This window comes from Canis lupus, chromosome 7, assembly GCF_048164855.1.
Source record: "Canis lupus baileyi chromosome 7, mCanLup2.hap1, whole genome shotgun sequence".
NCBI lineage: Eukaryota > Metazoa > Chordata > Mammalia > Carnivora > Canidae > Canis > Canis lupus.
Genome location: NC_132844.1, coordinates 52,054,041 through 52,074,734, shown reverse-complemented (window position 1 = coordinate 52,074,734; position 20,694 = coordinate 52,054,041). Strand labels below are relative to the sequence as shown.

The window sequence follows — 20,694 nt, the reverse complement described above, 5'->3', positions numbered from 1 at the left end:
AAAGAACTCACCCAAACCCTGCCCAGACTCCTGACTCACAGAAACCATGAGGTAATAAATGGGTGTAGTTTAAAACCATGAATTCCTGGGGTAAACTATTAGGTAGCAAGAGGTAACTAATACACTCGGGTTGGACTCAGATTGTAAAGGGGAAGTAGAGTGGGGAGGTGAAGATAGTAGTCCCTAGACCACCACCTGTGTGAATGATCCAAATCAAGTCACTTAACTTCTCAGAGTGTCAGTTTCCTTTCCAATAAAATGTTTCTAAACCTTTTCATTACTATGTCACATTACGATATGACAGTTTGGAAGAGGACTAGTGTCATATGCAAATCTAAAGTAGGAATGTGTTTAAGACCTCTGACACGAACATTCCGGAGCCAACAATCATCTAGCCCACAGAAATCAATGTCTAAGACTTTCCTGTATGCCTCCTACCTACCCCCCTACCTTTAGAAATTTTCAATAACGAGAAATGCAGAGGGTAGAGTGAAAACGATGTTGACATTGTGTTGTTGATGATGAATTGATGTGAGTGAAGAATAAAACTTACTTTTTAATGGCAATCAGTTCCCCAGACTCAATGCTTCGTCCCAGTAGGACGGAACCATAGGTTCCATCCCCAAGTTGCTTGATTGTTGTGTATCTATTCATGGTGTGCCCGCTCAGGCTGGACACTCATCTCAGGGCCGAGGCGGTGCAGTCCTGTAGAAGCAGCAGGCCTCCCCAGAGTGTAACCAGATTTTTCGATGGCAGCACCAGCACAAGGTATTTAATAGAACGTGACTATCTCCCAAATACATATTTTCAAAGATCAGTCTTCTGCCTGTAGAGAAAAATGAGAGACAAGAGTAACTGCTAATGTAGATTTTGTGTATTTTTATTGTCTAAATCAAGGGTCAGCAAACAATAACCCTCCCAGGCCACCACCTGTTGTTGTGAATAAAGTTTTATTGGAACACAGTTATGGTCATTCATTTGCATAGTGTCTATAGCTGTTTTCATACTACAAAAGCAGAGTTTAGCAGCAGTGTGACAAAGACTATATGGCTTACCTGGGTGGCTCAGTGGCTGAGTGTCTGCCTTTGGCTCAGGTTGTGAGACTATCCCTGGGGCCTTGGGATAGAGTCTCGCATTGGGCTCTCTGTGGGGAGCCTGCTTCTCCCTCAGCCTGGGTCTTTGCCTCTCTCTCTGTGTCTCTCATGAATGAGTAAATAAAATCTTTAACAAACAAACAAACCTAAAAAATTTATCGTCTGGACCTTTATGGAAAAAGTTTCCCAACCTCTGGCCTAAATAATGCTCTTTTTAATTTTCATAAGATGAAAGATACCATTCTTGGAAAGTGAACTTGTCACTGACTCAGAAATGAATCAGTTGCAATTCAATGCTTTTCTGCTGACCAGCCACTGTGGGCAAACACTGCATGAAAACTATGGTCGACAAAAATTGCAGAGCTACAAAAATCTGTACTAAATATACTGTGTTCTGTGTATTTCTGCTACAATTTACAATGTAACAAAGCCAAGAAATGTTAAAATTAAAGTTCTCCTGATACAGAATTTACATGTGATCCATGAACTATTTGTGGCTAAGCATCAACAGTATTATTTTTATTACTAGACATGCAGAAGCTAAACAAAGAACAACTAATTTCTTAAGGTCTGTATATAGGGTGTGCCCTTTTTAAAGTCATTTAGCTGTCTTTTCTTTAATAACAAATCATTGGCTTTTGCAATTTATAGAACTGAGTCATTCAGTCTGTCTATAATAAAGAAAATATAGCAATAATTTAAGTGATTGCAATGCTTAATAAAATATAAATGCTAAAATAAAAGTAAAGTTTTTTTTGTTTTTGTTTTAATGTAAGCTCTATGTCAACTGTGGAGCTTGAACTCAGACCCTGACATCAAGAACTGTTGCATACAATATCAACTGAGCCAGCCAGGCACCCTGAGCAAAAAACAGCTGATAAAATAATTATCTGAAAAATCAAAAGATCAGAAAACACTGATTAGAAGTATGTGATGTTCTGCATCTAAATCCAGTTTACGCACCTTGTCCTTCCAGAAGAATTCCAAATAAATGAAGAAGGAAAGAAGGAAATAAAAAATTCACTATTAGGCAAATACCACAATAAGATCTGTTGCAGACAAGAGTCACTGATGAATGCAAATATTAGTGGATGAATGGTTGAGGAGAAACAAGGTATTTACATAGTTTATTGTTCATTTTTTTCAAAGATCTTAGAGTCTCAGGACGGGGATGATGGTGGTGGAGAAACAAGGTATTTACATAGTTTATTGTCCATTTTTTTCAAAGATCTTAGAGTCTCAGGATGGGGATGATGGTGGTGGTGGTGGATCCCCAGATATGTTCTAGGGGATGACGGTGGATTGGCCAGATATGTACTAGCGAATATGAACTAAGATATTTCAAGTCAGCTTAGGTTTCAGGGACAGGATGTGGGAGAGGTTCAAGGGAAAGTCCCCTAGCTTCCAGCAGGGTCCATTCCATCTGGGTAAGGGAGGGAATAAGTAAAGTCTTCACAAAAGACGGAGCTTGAGAGAACAAGAAAAGAAGGTGTTTTGTAAGGCAAGGCATTCTAGCTGTCCAAGGAGCAGAAACAAAGGCATCAACTCAGGAGGGAGGGGTAAGGTGGGAGCTTGGAACAGGAGAGAGAGAAAACCCCAGAGTTTTGTTTGTGGAGGGCCTCAGATGCCACTTTGAAAAACATAGGCTTCAACTTGATCCTGTACCAAAGGAGACAAAGTGCTGCAAAGGACATCATTGGGCCAATGGAAAGGACTGAAAGACAGATGGTAGATTAGGTGAAAGTATTGCATCTGTATTAAATTTACTGAAGTTGATATCTGTCCTGTGGTTCTGTAAGAGCAGTCTTATTGTTAGAAAATACACCCTGAAGGGTGTATAAGTCAAGGACCATGATGTATGCAATTTGTTCTCCAGGGGGTACAGTTAAAATATTGTGTGCATGGGAGGGAATGATGTGAGGGTAGAGAGAGGGAACAAATGGGGTTAAATGTTAACAATAGGTAAATTTGGGTAAAGGTATATGGGTATTCTTGGACTGTTCTTGCAAGTTTTCTATATGTTTCTAACGTAAATTATTCTACATTAGAAGTTTAAAAAGTTATCAAAATGGTAAAGGAAGAGAATCTTTAAAAAGATATATATCTTAAACATTTTATTTCAGCTTAAGACATAAAAGTGTAGATTTATTCGATAAAACCTAACATTAGAACATACATCATGGCTGTGTCTCAACACAACACAGAAAGAGTACTTGAACCACAACATAAGCAATTTTTAACTCTGGGTTTATTTTCCCCTTTTTCTTCTTTTTCATATCTATCTCTACCTATTTTTGATATGACCTAAATGATTTCTACATCATTCATGATTTCATTTTCTAACAAATTAAAATTCCCAAACCATTGTTGTATGTCATCTTCCTAAAAATCACTGGTACTTTCCTTGATTTGTCAAATAGCAGCTAATAAATCACATGCTTTATTTAAAAAACAAAACAAAACAAAAAGGAGGCTTTCACCTAGAGGCAGTGGGAAGTTAATTTTTTTTTTAACTTGAGAATAACACGATTAGATTTGCATTTTGTAATCTAGTTAATTAGAATATTTTTCTTAATGTCCAACTAAAACTTGCCTGTTCTAATTTAAGCTAATTTCTTCATGCTTCGTTTTTTGGTAGATATAAAGAAAGTACCCCACAAAATTGTGTGTATACATGAAATTAGTAATCAAATGTGTGTCTCTCAGCCTTCTCCCGCATTAATTACGCAACCTTTCCTCATAAGACCTTTTTCCATTCCTTTAATTATCTTTGGCATTCATCTCTGAATCCTCACACATTTCTCCATTCCCTTGATGAGCTGTGGTGACCAACCTTAGTAATGATGTGCATTCCAGTAGCATGTGGGCTCTCCCCTACCTTTTTTATTTTTTTTTGCAATGGCATTATATTACTGATTCATATCTATAAATTATCAATCACAGAAACCTTTCTTTGGTAGTTATGTCTCACTACTTCCTCATCCAATTAAATTGTATAATTGGGACAATGCTTCTAGATTATCATTGAGAAAGCCATTTGTGAAAGAATTAAGAACTTTAGTGAAGTCAAGATAGAATGAGTCATTCATTTAACATATAGTCATCCTAATAGCTTCTTATTACAGTTTGTCAAATTATCACAGAATGAAATTTGATTACTCTAGAAACATTTGACTCTCACCATGCCATGATAGCTTTTTAATCTTATGTTATTTCAGGTAATTACATAATGATTGTACAATAGATCAAATTGGTGTCTCTTCAGGCACTGATGTCAGGTTGACAGTGCAGAATTTTATTGCACCTTTACTAAGATGCTAAGCATTATGCAAGGCTTTTGCGGCACACAATGAATAAGATAAGTGTCCTTTAAATAACTCACAACTGACGTGATCATGAAAAATGTAGAAAGTACTATGAGACTATAGTAGAAAGAGCAACCAACTCTTCAGTGGAGGGAGGGATCTGAGAGAAGAGAAGAGAGGAGGTAGTACTAAAGTAGTAAATGAACAAGGTTTTATTAAGCAGAAAAGGAAGAGAAAGGAATTATAGATGGAGGAAACTGCGCAAAAGGTTGGTGGTACAGACCTCGGTGTGTTCATGAGAGGGCAAAAGTCCAGTGGTTGCATCCATGGCTGAACACTAGAATAGCCTTTTAACAAATACTATTGCCCAGACCCCACCTCTAAGGGTCAGGTGAGGGGTGGGGAATGAGTTTCAGTAGTTAAGAAAGCTCTGCAGGTGATTCTAATGTGTAACCAGACTGCGAAGTATGGGCCTAGGGCATAAAGACTATGGAGAGAAGTAAGGAAATGGCGGGAAATGCCTAGAAACTCAGGGTGGGGGTAGGCCCATGTGTGAAGAAATATATTCATCATGCAGGAGTTTTGGTCCTTACCCTGGAGAGGGGAGTTCTCCAGTATTTTGAAGCAGGGAAACAACATGAGGAAGATACCTTTGGAGACCACATAGATGTTAGGATGGAGAGACTACAGGCAGAGAAATTAGTTTGGAGGGTTTGCTGTAGTCCATATGATACATGTTGAAGGCCTGTACAAGAGACCTAGCCTACATGACTCTCAGATACAGGAGACACATGTTTGGAATAGGGAATGTATGCATATATGTTACTTGGACAAGGTGTAGAGATGATGGGTTCTGCTTCCTGAGGTGTAGGATTTGAGGAATGTACAAAACCTCTCATTGCAGATGCTCAGTAGACAGCTACAAGTAGTTTTAAGGTTGTTTAATTTTCTCCAAAGATAATACATTATTGGAGCTCTTATGAAGAGCTCAGCATTCAGACAAGGTTGATCTGCACGACTCTGATCATTTCAACTTTGGAAGACAAACTTCAAGAGAGACATTAAAGAACATAATAAAGGGCCTAAATAAAAGCACCAGAAGAGTAGCTGAAAGAATATTTGAAGTAAAAGAGACTTGGGGAACCATGCTCATTGTTTCAAGTGTACAAACGGGTATAAGGGAAAAGGATTAGTTACGCTATGTCTGGATCCAGAGAACAGGACCATGACCACTGTCTGAGCTTTCTGGTCTCTGGTCAATTATTTCCCATATCAAAAAAATTGCAGTGGCATTATTCAAATTAGCATTACACAAGAAGCATCAGTCCACCCACAGTCAATTCTGGGCATATCCCAGCAGGAAGCAGTTAAATACATTTGAGATCGGTATTTTCAGTTGTTCACCACTTTTGTGGTGGCTCAAATATGATGACTCATGTCATAATCTGAAACTGAACAAAAACCTCACTGCTACTCTGGGAAAACAACAGGGCAATGGACAATGCTGTAGAAAAAAGGGAGAGGCAGTAGATGCCACTGCAGATCTACCCAATAGCAATGCTGCCCTTCTTGCTTAACTTTCAAAACACTATTTATGTTCAGGATCCAACATAATCAGGGTTGGCAGCCACCTACCACAGCCCTAGGGCATGAACTGTGATCACTCTAAGCCAAGCTAAGCTATTCCACCTCCCACTAAAATTTGTTTAGGAATGGGGCTATGGCTCTTACTCGTAAGATGGAAAGGATGGTGAGCTGGTAGGAGAAAGAGAAAGGCTTCTAAGAGGGAATCTCCTGCCTGATAAAGACAGCTGACAAAGAGGTTGCCCTGTGTTTCTGCTTTAAATAAACATAGTTGCATAAAACTCATATGTAGGTGTGAGATAGCCTTCTAGTGACTATGAGAAATCAACTCTAAAGAGGAGAATCCTGTCTGCTAAGAATGGATAAAAACAAAGAAAGAGGCTGAGTCTGTGATGATACCACTGGGCTGCTGCATGATCTCTGAAAATATCAGCCTTAGATTTCTCATTATAGGACCTAATTAAAAATCTTTGTTGCTGAAGCCAATGTTAGATATTCCATCAAGTACAGCTGAAAGCATTCTGGATACAGTATACTAAGGCTACTCTGACTTAAGAGACTAAAATTCAAAATTCCATCTATACAGGAGGTAATAGGTCAATTAATCCATTAACCGATTGAACTTCTGTAGCTAGCATGGTTTTGAAAACTGAAAGAGGAATAGAGTTGGAGACAAATTAGAAGTAATTCTGTTAGCCTAAGGTAAATTTTCTATCCACCAGGATCTGCTTCCATTTTGCAAGAACAAATGACTACAAATCTTCGGGTGAAATAGGATGAGTGTCCAAAAATGGTCCTGGGTGTCACTCAGGGTTGCCTGGACAACTAGCCAGCTGGGACTGGGCTTCCTTCTTCTCCCCAGTATTTATCCAAAACCAACTTTTCTTAGGCCTTGTAGGTCCCTCCATGGTAGGCAGATGGTTTTCTCAGACAAGTCCTCTCTGTAGGTGGCACCTAAACCCAGATTCTGCAAATCCTCTGATAATGGCCCAACAGACAAGACTGTTCTGACACCCACGAGGGACCCAGTCTGTATGCTACTGATAGTGAAACTTATCACACGGAACAAGGTAGCCTCAGTTAAAAAGGCAGCCAAGGAAATCATAGAACTCTCAGTCCGAGTTTTAACAGGAAAGAAGTTTCAGCATACTATTGACTATTTGTACTGTACATTCTTTGATGCTGGAGAGACATCTATATCTATGGAGTCAGTTCTTTAAAAATGGTAGACAAACATCAAATGTGTAAAATGCATATGTGAAATAAAAAGTTGGGTATTGCAGTGTATTTTATTAACTTGGCACTTTGGAATGCTCATTTAGAACAAAAACCATTAAACTATGTTTTTAACTGTAGCTAACTCAAGTCTCAACTCAGTATAAAAATAAATCACAGCCATGTCATTCTGGTTCCTCTCAAGCCCATCATGTTGGCTCCTTTCCACAACATTGTGTCTGTATGTCATTCTATTGAGACCTCAGTATATAAGTAGAAGACAGTTTCTACTTTTGGATTCCTTACGATTGGTAAAAATTTTACAACTTTTTACAATTTGGTAAAAAAGGCAAAAGTATGGTCTTTCCCATGGTTGTGAGGTTTACCCACATTTATGTTGCATAATATAGAAATATGTGAAATATAAATATATTTTAAAGATTTTATTTATTTATTCATGAGAGGCAAACAGAGAGAGGCAGAGACATAAGCAGAGGGAGAAGCAGGCTCCCTGTAGGGAGCCTGATGTGGGACTCGATCTTACAACCCTGGGATCTCGACCTGAGCCAAAGGCAGGTGCTCAACCACTAAGCCATCCATGTGTTCCTGAAATATATATTTTTATAGAAATATGCAAATATTTAGGGGCATCTGGGTGGCAAAGTCAGTTGAGCGTTGGACTCTTGGTTTTGGCTTAGGTTATAATCTAAGGGTTCTGAGATTGAGCCCTGTGTTGGGCTCTACACTCAGCACAGAGTCTGCTTAAAATTCTCTCTCCCTCTCCCCTTCTTTCCCACTCCTTCTCTTTCTCTCTCTAATAAATATTTAAATCTTTTTAAAAAAAGTATACAAATATTTATTTCAGATACAGGAATAAGTATGCTCAAAAAATTGAAGTAGAACAACATATTACACAAGTGAAAAATTATGCACACAGCACTATGCTTAGTTCTGAGTAACAAGATCCAAAGAGCTGAGGGAGGTGGATCTGGCCTCTAGGCCTTTCCCTCCTAGCTAGGGAAGTGGAATATACACAATGACTAGGAGACATGGTACTTGGGGTCGGTTCCTGGGAGGGGTGGAGACCACAAGGATGCTACAGGTGTACAAATAAGAAATCATTTTGTGAACCACTGGCTAATTTCTCTTACTGAGGACATGCCATTTACCCATACACTAACAAAAACCAATCTTTGAAAAAAATACAAAAAGTTTTCCTTACCAGCTCTATTAGTTTCCCACAACTGCTGTGACAAACTACCATATACCTGGTGGCTTAAAGCAATAGAAATTTATTCTCTTACAATTCTGGAGGTCAGAGTCTGAAATCAGTACTGGGTTTCTCAGTGGGCTAAGATCAAGGTGTAGGCACTTCCTTCAGAGGCCCTAAGGGGGATCTCTTCCTTGTCTCTTCCAGCTTCTGGTAGCCACTGCATCCCTTGGCCCTGGCCCAGTCTCTGCCTCTATGGTTCCACAGCCTTCTCTTCTGAGTGGTGTCAAACCTTCCTCTTCTTCTCTCTATAAGAACTTAAATTTCCATTTAAGGCCTATCAGATTATCAAGAGTACCCTTCTCACCTCAAATTCCTTAATTTAATCACAGCTGCAGTCTCTTTTGCCATATGTGGTAACATTCAGAGGTCCAGGGACCTGATACCTTTGGGGGATATTATTTAGCCTATTACTCCCCAACATAAGGCCCAAAGCCTTTCACACAATCATCTGAATCATTGAGCAATGCTTTTCATTCATTTAAAGTTGAGTGTTTTAGGAATGGAATCAGAAGTCTGTGCTTATTTACCCAATGAACAAGGGCATTCCTCTTTGAAGTACAGAGAAGATTTCTAATTTTGCAGTGGGCAAGACTTCACAATTCTGACTGAAATCCCTGAATATATGACATTAGCATATGGAGAATCCATACTGTGTAGAACAGGGGTTGCAAACCAGCAGCCTGAGAACTGAATTCAGAGGTATGCTTTGAGTCTATATTTAAAAATAGTATCTCTCATATAAAAATGAGATCTAGGGCTTCTCTGGAAAAACTGAAGAGCTAATAACAGGATCTCCTTAGCTTTCCATGGTAATAAAGAACTAGAGAAACATCACCATCTTTTTAGAATGAGCAAGGGTCTCCATGCTCATCACAATCCCCAACCTGCCTGTTGTCCCTAAACGGTTACCACAATGGTTGCTAATATTTTTAGTTGTCATTTATTTTTGTACCTTTGCATCACTGGTTTCACTGGAAGAAAAATATTTGTTTCTTTTTTTTTAACTTTTATTTATTTATGATAGTCACACACAGAGAGAGAGAGAGGCAGAGACACAGGCAGAGAGAGAAGCAGGCTCCATGCACCGGGAGCCTGACGTGGGATTCGATCCCGGGTCTCCAGGATCGTGCCCTGGGCCAAAGGCAGGCGCCAAACCGCTGGACCACCCAGGGATCCCTATTTCTCTGTCTATACCTCTACCAAAAGTGACAAAGTAAAAGCCTGAAAACTGCTCATGTTTGAAGAAAAACTGGAGAAGAAAATAATTTTTTTTTTTTTTTAAAGAGAAGAACATTCCTTTACTGTTTCACAAGCACATATCCAGCTTCTCTGAGTCTTTTACATTTCTTCCTCTGCCTCTGACAGCATTTGAATTCACAGCTCCAGGTACAGATCTCCTGAGAAGGGAATGGAATACAGCAGCCCATCCTTTAACTTGGGAATTAGCTAACTTGCTGATGGGCAGTATTCTAAATACTGCTCTGACTCTAAGAATTAACTTGGATAAAGCACTCACTAGAATTAATCCACACTTAGCCTCCTAATACATCAAATAAACCAAAAGGATAGTAATGATAATAATTTAAATACTTGATAGGTGTACAGTACTATCATAAGTGCTTTGCATATATTAACCCATTCAATTCTCAACATTCTACCAGTAGGCACTACTATTACCCCTATTTTACAGATAAGGAAATTGAGGAAACTTGCCCTTAGTACTACTGTGCTCACCAACTCCCCTCTCGCTAATTTTCTAGATAAGGAAACTGAGACATAGTGACTTGCCCAAGGTTATATAACTAATAAGTTATAGAACTAAGATAGGAACCCTGGCCGACTGCACCAAACTCAAAAGAAAGGTTGCAAAAGATCCAAAGATCATGAAATCTTTTGAGGATCTGAGAATGAGAGGAATTTAGAAGCACTCTGTAGCTCAAAGTCCAAATATGGAAACCAGTGATGTAGCCATGGTCTAGTTGGCCTCATTCTGCAATCAAACATCAGGGAACCCAGCAAGGGACCTCACCAGCACTGACTGTCTACAATGGAGGCAAAGTGAATGCAGAGAAAGAGGGACTGGGTCCCAGTTTCAGCTCATAAGCATTGTCACATAGACTGAGCTCACAGGCTTGTTGACTGCTTTTAAATAGCAAATGATGTAGTGATGTTTCAATGCCTTTACCTGTCCTGCAGAACAATCACCATCTCCTTGATTTTTGTGTTTTTTTTAAAGAAAAAGTTTTTATTTATTATTTTTTGAATTTATTTAAATTTTTTTTTTTTAGTAATTTGTTCTAAACATGGGACTTGAACTCAAGACATCAAGATCAAGAGTCAGTTGCTTTACTAACTGTACCAGCCAGGACCCCTGCTTCTTGCGTTTTTAACACTGAGTATCAGGAGCTGGCCTCTGCCTTAATCATGAGACCCACCCGGGATAGGAAACCCTGACCACCCATGCTCATACCACTTGGTCAAAGTCACTGTTGTTGGGATCATTTAGTGTTCTTTTAGTATATATATATATATATATATATTTTTTTTTAAGATTTTATTTATTTATTTGAAGACAGAGAGCACACAAGCGGGGCGGGGGCGGGAAGCAGAGGTAAAGGGAGAGGGAGAAGCAGGCTTCCGGCTGAGCAGGGAGCCCAATGCAGGGCTTGATCCCAGGATCCTGAGATCATGACCTGAGCCAAAGGCAAATGCTCAACTGACTGGGCCACCCAGGCACCCATGTAGTGTTCTTTCTAAAGACACTCTTTTTAATTCAAACAGAATTAATTTTTCTGTGACTGTCACATATTGTAGATCACCCAAAACCGTTATTCTGGCAAAAGCTGAGATGCTCTTGATACATCCATTTTTTGCAACACATCTAGTCTTTCGATGAACACTAAACAGAAGTCTTTTCTCCCACAACGCTACTTGATACACATGCAATATGTTCTGGGTCCAATTTCTTGATTTTCCTTTACAGAATACAAAGCACAGTATATAGAGAGAATGGGATATAAAATATACATCATTTGTAAGGCAACAGTTTGATCATTTAAATCACTACTCTGAGTATTTGCTCAATCTAGTCCAGATCACATGGGTAGGGCCACAGACACCAACCCCTGTGACTCAGAGTACCTCTCAGTCCTTAGGCTTACTTTCCATGAAATTGGGACATTGGATTTGACGAACTAAGGTGGTTTCCTGCTTTAATGATGTGTGATTCCATGACTCCATGTCAGGACTCAAGTTAGTCTTGTCTAAGAAAAAAACCAGACCAATGCTTCCAGTTTTGCCATCATGCACAAAAGCTAGCAAAGGGAAGGTTGTAGCCCAGAGGGACCCCGTATGCTATACGACATCTCTCTTTTAGAGTGGGACAGTACCCTACTGACACAGCCAGGCCCCCAAATCAGAATCTACGTCTTCCCTTCCCTCTTAGCCCAACCAACTCAAACATCACCTCAAGAGCCTTTCATTCCAACCTGTAACAATGGACCCAGCTAATGGCTCTTTCCTCAGCCACCACAGAACTCTGTCCCCACCTCACGGCCAGCCCTTCCCTCTGCATTAGTGGGGACACTCACCACACTTCCTTCATCTCTGTGTCCTCACACCTCACATTCTATTTGCACACAGTAGGCATTCATTGTTCGAATGGTCAAAATTTGAATTTTAGTCTTTGCTCTCTATTTCCAGTACCACCCTTGGTACAGGATCTCCAAACACAGTGCCATTTCTTTATGTGCAAAATAATGATAATCAATTTGTTTGACCTGACCACAAATGCTCTGAAATTCTAAGATGAAAGAATAGTAGATGCCATAGAAAGGCTAATGCAGGCTGGCTGCCAGGGGCCCTCCCACCACAACACTGGAATTCCTGTGTCTCAGGGAATCACAGAAAGGCCCCCTTTCTGTTATCAGATCAAGCCTTAGGCCTTTGGGCAAGGGCATATTCAATGAACACGGAAATACAGCTCTATTTTGCTTTCAGTCTTTGAAACAAATGTCATGGTTTCTCTGGCTAGGTGACATGGGGAAAACCTTCCTGCGATCCGCCCCAAATCCCTCCCTTCGGCTTCAATCCCCAGTGGAGGCAAACAACATCTGCTCATGGCCAGCAGCTCATACTGGGTATACCCTGCTCATTCACAGCCTGGAAAACAGGCTGGAGGCAAGGGACAATGGTAGTCCATTCTTCATTTTGAAACTTGGATGGTCATGGAATAAATGTCACAATCACTAATTTTTTAAGAGAAGAGGCAGAAAATTGTGCACAAACTTGGTCTTGTCTGGGAACTGTGGTTCACTGGCTCTGCTAAATTCAGACCCTTCTGAGCTGCTTTTCTTGCTCAGCCTTAATCATTTTAACACTGAAACTCACCTGTCCTCATAGGAAAGCTGAATTATGCGCAAAATCATCAAATGGCCCTTCTATGGCACTCCAGAGTTCCATTTTATTTTATCCTGTAGGTAATTACACATCGGATTCTAGGTTCTAATGTGTCATAATTTCACAAGAGTTAAGCTAATACTGTTAATTTACTTCAAAAGGGTTCTAAAAATAGTACATCTGTGTTTATATTTTTCTCTCTGGGGCCTACTCTTTCTGCTCATATTCATTTCAGCAAAAATGCTTCTAAGTACTTGCCTCTTGGATTAGGGATCCTTTCTGCACTGGGGACAGCAGCTAGAAGGCCAAAAGAACTTTCTTTATATGGAATTTGCTTTGCTTTTACCTCAGCGAAGGAGTGCATTAAAGATGCCTTTGGCTCTTGCATCAACTGGAGAGAGTGGAAAAGAAAATTAGGTAGCTGGTGCACCTCTGCTATTCCCCAGAAACTGTTCCATGGCTCTCCCTCCTCCTCCTCCCTCAATCCCACTTCTGAGCAAAAGAACTCCTTCTGCACCAGGGTCCTTAATACCATGAGAAGGATCCACAGCTTCTATTGCTTCACCTACAGTGCCAAAAGGGCACTCCTGTCCGGAGCCAAAAAAAGTCTTCAGTCACTTGTAGATTATTTCTAAATGAGGGCACATCACTAGCAGTGGCTCAGGCAGACCGTAAAGAACTGAAGTTAGTGTGAAATGCTGAAGAGCTAGAGGAACAATACCTTTACCCTTGACTCATGTGAAAAACTATGGATGAGCTGCGGGCACAGTTCCCCCAAGCTTAACAATATTGCTGTCAAGGGATGCCTGCGTGGCTCAGTGGTTCAGCGTCTGCCTTTGGCTCAGGGTGTGATCCCAGGGTCCCGGGATGGAGTCCTGCATCGGGACTCTGCATGGAGCCTGCTTCTCCTTCTGCCTGTGTCTCTGCCTCTCTCTCTCTCTGTCATGAATAAATAAATAAATGAGTTAATAAATAAATAAATAAATCTATCTATCTTTAAAAACAAAACAAAACAAAAAACAATGATAGCTGTCGAGGGTGGCAGCAGTCAGAGCCCAGCTGCCTGCCTGATTGCCACCTCGTGATTGAAGTGGGGGGGCAGGGTTGGGTGAGGTGAAGATGGGGAGAGTGAATGAGAACATATATGAGAACATGTATCTCTAGTGCTGTGCAACTATGACAGCACCTTTAACCCAGGAGCTGATCTCACTCAACGGAAGGTGCTTCACTGTTATGCAACAAACAAATCAGTAAGACACACCAAAGAGGTAAAGGCTTAATATAAAAATAAAATAGGGCAGGGGTCAGCAAGCGTTTTCTGTGCAAGGCTAGTAACTACTTTAGGCTTTGAGGGCTATGTCTCTGCACAACCACTCAACTCCACCAACGTAGCACCAAAGCAATCATAGAATGTAAATAAACGGACTGTGTCCCCATAAAGACTATTTAAAAAAGCAGGGAGCAGGTAAATTATGCCTACAAAGCATAATCTGTCTACCCCTGAAACAGGAAATCTGCACATAAACAAACATTTTAGCACTCTCTATGTAAGCCTCATGTACCCTGGGCTTATAGGGTTAGATAAACTGTGCTTCTCCCAAGAATATAAATGCCTTGAGGGCGCAATTTTTATTCAGTTTTTAACTGTATTCCCAGCACCGAGACAGGGATCAGGCATGCAGTTGACACAAATCAAAATAGTTGCTCACAATAGACATTTGTTGAAAAAATAAATTAATGAATGAGCACATTATGTGTCTGTAAAGGATAATTTTGACTATTGGTGATTTTTCTGTACCATCAACCCCATTCCCACTGCCATTCCATCCCCTTGTGCCTCCCTTCTTTGCAAAATTGGACAATTATATAGGGACCTGGGCAAAAAATTATGAATCCTTTAAAAACTTTTTAAAAAAGTTTTATTTATTTATTCATGAAAGATACACACACACAGAGAGAGAGAGAGAGGCAGAGACACAGGCAGAGGGAAAAGCAGGCTCCCTGTAGGGAGCCCGATGTGGGACTCGATCCTCGGACTCCAGGATCACACCCTGAGCCGAAGGCAGATGCTCAACCACTGAGCCACCCAGGCATTCCTCCTTCCATAAATTTTTATACAAATTTATGAAAACACTTGCTTTTTTTTTTTTTTTAACACTTGCCTTTTAATAGCTAGGGTAACATGCAGGAATATATATCTTTTTTCTCACTCAGTTTTATCTAAGTTAAATCAATCTTTAATAAATTTACTTGCAGAGCAAAGGCAGTGTACAAGAGGCCAAAGGCATTAATTATTATCTTCTGGGAACTACAGGTTCATACAGATAGTAACTTTTGTGATATGGTCAAATATATAGTTGGACGTTACAACATAATACTTTACCCTTGGCTCTGGGACATTATCTTTCATAGTAACCATAAGGGCAGTCACGTGTTATCAGCACTTTATCACAGGTCATATTACACCTACAGAAAGGTAAAATATGACTCGCATTGATCTTGTCTCAGAAATATGGGGGATCACAAGTTCTTGGCCATCACTGTACATTTATCAAGTGGCTGCCAACAGCCCTGGCCATGGTGGAAAAAGTACCAAAGGAAATGTGAAGCACTACTGTGGCCCTTCTATTTTAAAAACCTGAGTTAAGACAACAAACCTAAAACTCCAGAAAAATTTAAAGTATGATAATAAATAACCTAGTATTAATCCATATAGATTGAATGCTAAGCTTGATAGGACCTAAATTCAACATGGATATAGCATCAGACTTTAGACTACAGAATTTGATTTTTTTTTTCTATAAAGGACCTTAATGATGATCCAATACCTTCACTTTACTGATGTGATCTAGAGACCCAATTAATACAAAAAGAATCTTTGTTATCTTCAGAGTAGCATATTTTTTAATGTGTGAATGTAAGAAGTGTTCTAGTAGTCTTTTAAAAGTATTTATAAGGGCACCTGGGTGGCTCAGTGGTTGCGTGTCTGCCGTCGGCTCAGGGCGTGATCCTGGGATGGAGTGCTGCATCAGGATCCCCTTAGGGAGCCTGCTTCTCCCTCTACCTAGGTCTCTGTCTCTCTTTGTGTCTCTTCTGAATAAATAAGTAAATAAAAATATTTAAAAAATAAAATAAAAGCATGTATATACTTTTGCAGAAAGTATATAAATGTATAATTAATCCTGAACCACATATTTAAAAGAAGAGGGGCAGATGATGTGCTTTCTTCAAACTCTGAGACAACTTCACCCATCCACACATACAGGGCTTGATCTCACCTGCACAGGTGAGCCCGACCACAAACACTCTATGAAGGTTTCGACTTTCAAAGCACAGTGAGTCAGTGCCTGACTCACTAGTGCAAGGACACTTGTTTCCTTGCAAGGAAATAAGGAATGGAAGCTTTCCACTTCCATTGCCATCACAATCCAATACTGGATTGAGTATTTCCCTGGGATCGGCTGAACAGCAGTATTTTCCTAACAAACATCACACAGCACCTCACTAGGTACAGAGGGGTTAAGCGTGAATGTCCACATCAACTTTCTTTACCATCTTGCAAAGACCTGTGCTGCTGCTTTTACTTCTCTGGCTGCAAGTGAAGACATCTCTGATTTCTTCAAGCCATAACACTCAACACTGTAATGCAATTTGCCCCACAAAATGACTTGCTTTACCAAATTGCTTTTATGAGGTAATTTTCCAGAACATACATGTATTGATAAGAATAGGAGAACTGTTTCAGGGTAAGCACAGTCACAACCTAGGATATGGTTGCATCATAACCCCCAATGTGTGTGTGTGTGTTTGTGTGTGTGTGTGTGTGTAAGCTGTCCTGCGTACACCTCTGCACATTCTCCCAGCCAACCACATCAGCCACAAGCATTGAGGTCTGCTGAGAGGAAAGTTCTAGTCCTCCAGTTGTTGTATACCCCTCTAGGACACTGGTTGGCAAGGACCGTCAGTGAGAAGATTTATGGTTTAAGAGAGCCCTAGTCACAGGCTGATAGATCAACACACACAGAAAGGTCACTGTACCCAGAATTCTGACAAGAAAGCACCGGGCAAGAAGTCCTGCCATAAATACACTCACACATACCACACGAACAGAAAAATAGAAGGGCTAGGTACCACTCCAATTCAGCAAGATCCTGCAAAATGAAATGAAGGAGCTTTCTGCAAGAGAAGCAATGAGAGAAAACACACACACACACACACACACACACACAACTAGAAGGCAGTAGTATTCCTGGCAAGGTTCAGCTGGAAAAACAGCAACAGATCTCAGAAGCAGAGCTGTAGCCAGGAATAAGCTCAGCTTAAGCCATGTTCAGTAATGCCAGGATAACACTCCTGGAGGATTCAAAGACGGGCTGCCCTCTCCTCTGGGCCTCCAAGCTGAGCCATGACCTGTAGTCTACCACAAGTCACTCAACAAATACCAAATTCGTCCTAAATGTTCCAGCCCCTTGAGTCACTGCGGAGAGAAGAGGGGATTTCAGTCAGGAGGATGTCAGGCACTGCTGAGGCAATATAGACCATCTTCACACCACCCACCACATGCTGAGGAGACATTTCCCCTCCTTTCAAATGGTAGGAGAATCCCACAAGGCCACAGGAGTAATAAGTGGAGTCAGGCCCTGACCTCAATTCTGATTCCAAAGCCCAAGACGTCACATTACTACCCATAAACTATGGCTTCTGTCCTAAAGAGGCTTAAAATAATCTAAACCAATTAGAGATCAATACAGCCAATATAATGAAGGATTACAAACAAGTATCTTAAGATTTTAAAGAGAAGAGAGGGGAGCCTGGTTGGTTTAGTCCAGGGAGATGTGGGAGTCTTGATCTCAGGGTCATCAGATCAAGCTCCATGTTGGGTGTACAGATTACTTACAAAAAAAAGAGAAGGGATCCCTGGGTGGCGCAGCGGTTTGGCGCCTGCCTTTGGCCCAGGGCGCGATCCTGGAGACCCAGGATCCAATCCCACGTCGGGCTCCTGGTGCATGGAGCCTGCTTCTCCCTCTGCCTATGTCTCTGCCTCTCTCTCTCTCTCTCTCTCATAAATAAATAAAAAATAAAAAAAAAAAAAAGAAGAAGAGAAGAGAAATAAGTAGTTAGAGAAGACATTAGGGAAGAAGGAGGGTGTGGGCTCCTTCTCAGAGGATGGGTAAGATTTGCCCAGGGAGAGTAGGGAGGAGGGTGGGGGTTTCTAGGGGAGCAATCTGAGCAGTGACACTGCAGTGGGAATGAAGCCATCCCCCTTAACAGGACAGCAAGACCAAACTGCATAAAGCATGGAGATATAAACTGAGCTGAAAATAGGATTTAGATAGGAGGGGTGAGGCCTGATTATGAAGGCCTTGAAAAATCAGGCAAATTATTTTAGACTTGTTACAGCAAATGGAGAGGAACTAAAGGTTGCAAGGCAAGGAGAGAGTTGAGGAAGTGATAGTTTAAAAAAATTAGATGGACAACAAAGGCTGAAGAGACCAGAAAGAGGAGCATCTCATTCATTCATTCATTCATTCATTCATTCAGCAAACAGACACTGAGGGCTTATTAAAAAAGCCACGCTTGGGTGGCCAGTAAGAGGCTGCTCCAGTCTGCAGGAGAGGAAGGGTGAGGTTCTGGATGGAGGCAGGGATCTGTATAAATCACGTTTCAAAGGTCTTGATGACTCACTGATATAAAGAATGGAGGAAATAAAGGAAAGAAATGGTTACAGATAATTCCAAAGGTTCAAGATTGACATGATTTCCACCTTTACTAGAAACCTCAAAAAGCTCTGCGAATAAAACAATGAAAGTACAAAGAACTTTTATGATGTTGAACAGAAAAGGAAACCCGGCAAAAACCTGTTCTATATCCTGCCAGCTCATTTACACATAGTCTGTAGGTAAGAAACTTCAGTGAGAAAAACCACTTCTGTGTGACTAAATGCTGCATTCCCTTGACAAGAAGCACAGACCTCTGCCTCCTCAGACAGGCTCCATCAACCCTCCACTATATCCCTCCATCATCTAAACTAAACCGATCTCATTAAGAAACCTGGCTGCTCACTACTGCCCAGCTAACAGCTTTGACTTTGGAGAAGGGGCAACCCAAAGTGGACAGGGTGGGAAACAGAAAGTTGGCACGGTCGGTGTAGGGTGCTGGACCTTAGAGAGGAGGCAATGGTACAGGATATCATTTTAAGTAGAAAACCCCAGCACTGGTCTCATTTCTACACCCACTTCCAGGACGATCACTGGTCCTCAGATAGGCAGGAAGGCCTTAAAGATTCCTTACCAAATTAAAAAAACAAGAAAAAGAAAGAAAGAGAGAGAGAGAGAGAAGGATTCTTTACCAAATTGCAGCACTTTATCCAGAAGTGATTTCGTATGTGCATATCTATGCATACATTTACTCCGAGTATGGCTGGTATACGGTTAAGCACAAATTCTTCTTAATAATTTATATGCTGATGACACAAATTTCAAGCTCATTTTAATGTCACATTCAGCAACAGTACAATTCATTATTGAGGCACATCCCGAAAGCCTACTCACTGGAAAATGCAAGAAATGAAAAGTGTAGCTATCAAACTTCTACTGCTACAAAGAGTGCTCTGGGCAACAAACAAACAAACAAACAACAACAACAACAAAAAAAACAAAAACAAAATAACAAAATCACACAAGAACGCAAGTCCCAATACCTTGGAGAAATCTAGACTTGCATGCACAATTCAAGGCAGTATTCTCTCAGCATAGCCCAGCTTTGGCAAAAGCAGATCTTTACTTGATTGTAAGTAGGAATGAATACTTTTTTCTGCGGAATGATGCCTCCCACTACTTTTATGTTTAAAAGTAAGACCTCTCAATGGTAGTGTCCAAGTCAGATTTGAACAGGCACATTGCAAAAGAAACGGTTGCTCTGGGTGGGGGAAGAAACCCTTTAACATCCGTCTCATTACATCTACTCAGGTTAAGAAGAAATCAGAGCAGAAAAACAAAAAACAAAAAACTGAAAAATGGTTGCACATACATGGGTGCGGATTCCTGCTAAGACCCCATATGGGACAGCCACAGGCCTAGTCAGGGAAATTCTAGGAACAAGTCCTCCACATCCCAGTTGGAAGGGGCTTCCACCTGGGCGGGGGGCTTCGCCGGCCGCAGCACCGGGAGGTAAACACCCCCCAAACCTTCCAGACTCCCAGCCATCCGGAGTTTCCACGCCGAGAGGGCGAGAGCCACACGACGGCGGAGAGAAACTACAGCCCAGCAGCGTCCCGGTCCCCTCCCAGCCCCGGCGGGGGCTCCGGGCGGCGGGGGCCCCGGGCGGCGGGGGCTCCGGGCGGGGGCCCCGGGCGGCGGCGCCTCGGCAGCTGCAGCCCTCCGCGCCCCGTGACAGGTCGCCCCGCACGAGCCCCTTGCCTCCCGGGCCCCACTTACCGGCGCCGCGGACGCAGGCGGGGGCCCGCCCCTGCGGTGAGCGCGGCTCCTGGGCGGCGGGGGCGCAGCGGCCCGGCCCGCAGGGCACCGGGGAGGGGGGCGACCGCCGCTAGGACCGGCCGCGCGGTCCGTGCGGGGACGCCAGGGCGCTCCGGAGGGTCGCACGGGCCGCGCGGCGCATGGTGGAGCAGCAGGAACCCGGCCGCTCTCCAGCCTCCGGCAGAAAAACAAACAAAAGGCAGGGAGGCTTCTAGCGGGGACGACCGGGCGCTTTCCCTGGGAAAAGTTACCCTGCAGCTCCCCTCGCCGGCCCTGCGCGTCCCTGCACCGCGTCCCGGCCGCCGCGGCCGACCGAGCCCGGGAGCCGCGCACCCGCCGACCACCCCGGC

General features: G+C 41.9%; 2 protein-coding genes across 3 annotated transcripts in view; both read right to left on the bottom strand.

Moving 5' to 3' along the window:
• The window catches only part of CILK1 (ciliogenesis associated kinase 1), a 37,472-nt gene extending 36,681 nt beyond the window's left edge, over positions 1-791 (bottom strand). For both annotated transcript variants that reach the window (XM_072832642.1, XM_072832643.1), the window contains exon 1: positions 554-791. In XM_072832642.1, the coding sequence (XP_072688743.1) occupies positions 554-654 (101 nt within the window). In that variant the 5' untranslated portion in view covers positions 655-791. The remainder of the gene's footprint in view (positions 1-553) is intronic.
• LOC140636864 (uncharacterized) lies at positions 554-20,622 on the bottom strand. Its single transcript, XM_072832645.1, has 2 exons — positions 20,306-20,622; positions 554-826 (listed from the first exon to the last, which is right to left on the bottom strand). Exon 2 carries the CDS (start codon positions 801-803, stop codon positions 684-686), a length of 120 nt encoding a protein of 39 aa, XP_072688746.1. The 5' UTR covers positions 804-826; positions 20,306-20,622; the 3' UTR covers positions 554-683.
• Between the last annotated feature and the right edge of the window lie 72 nt (positions 20,623-20,694).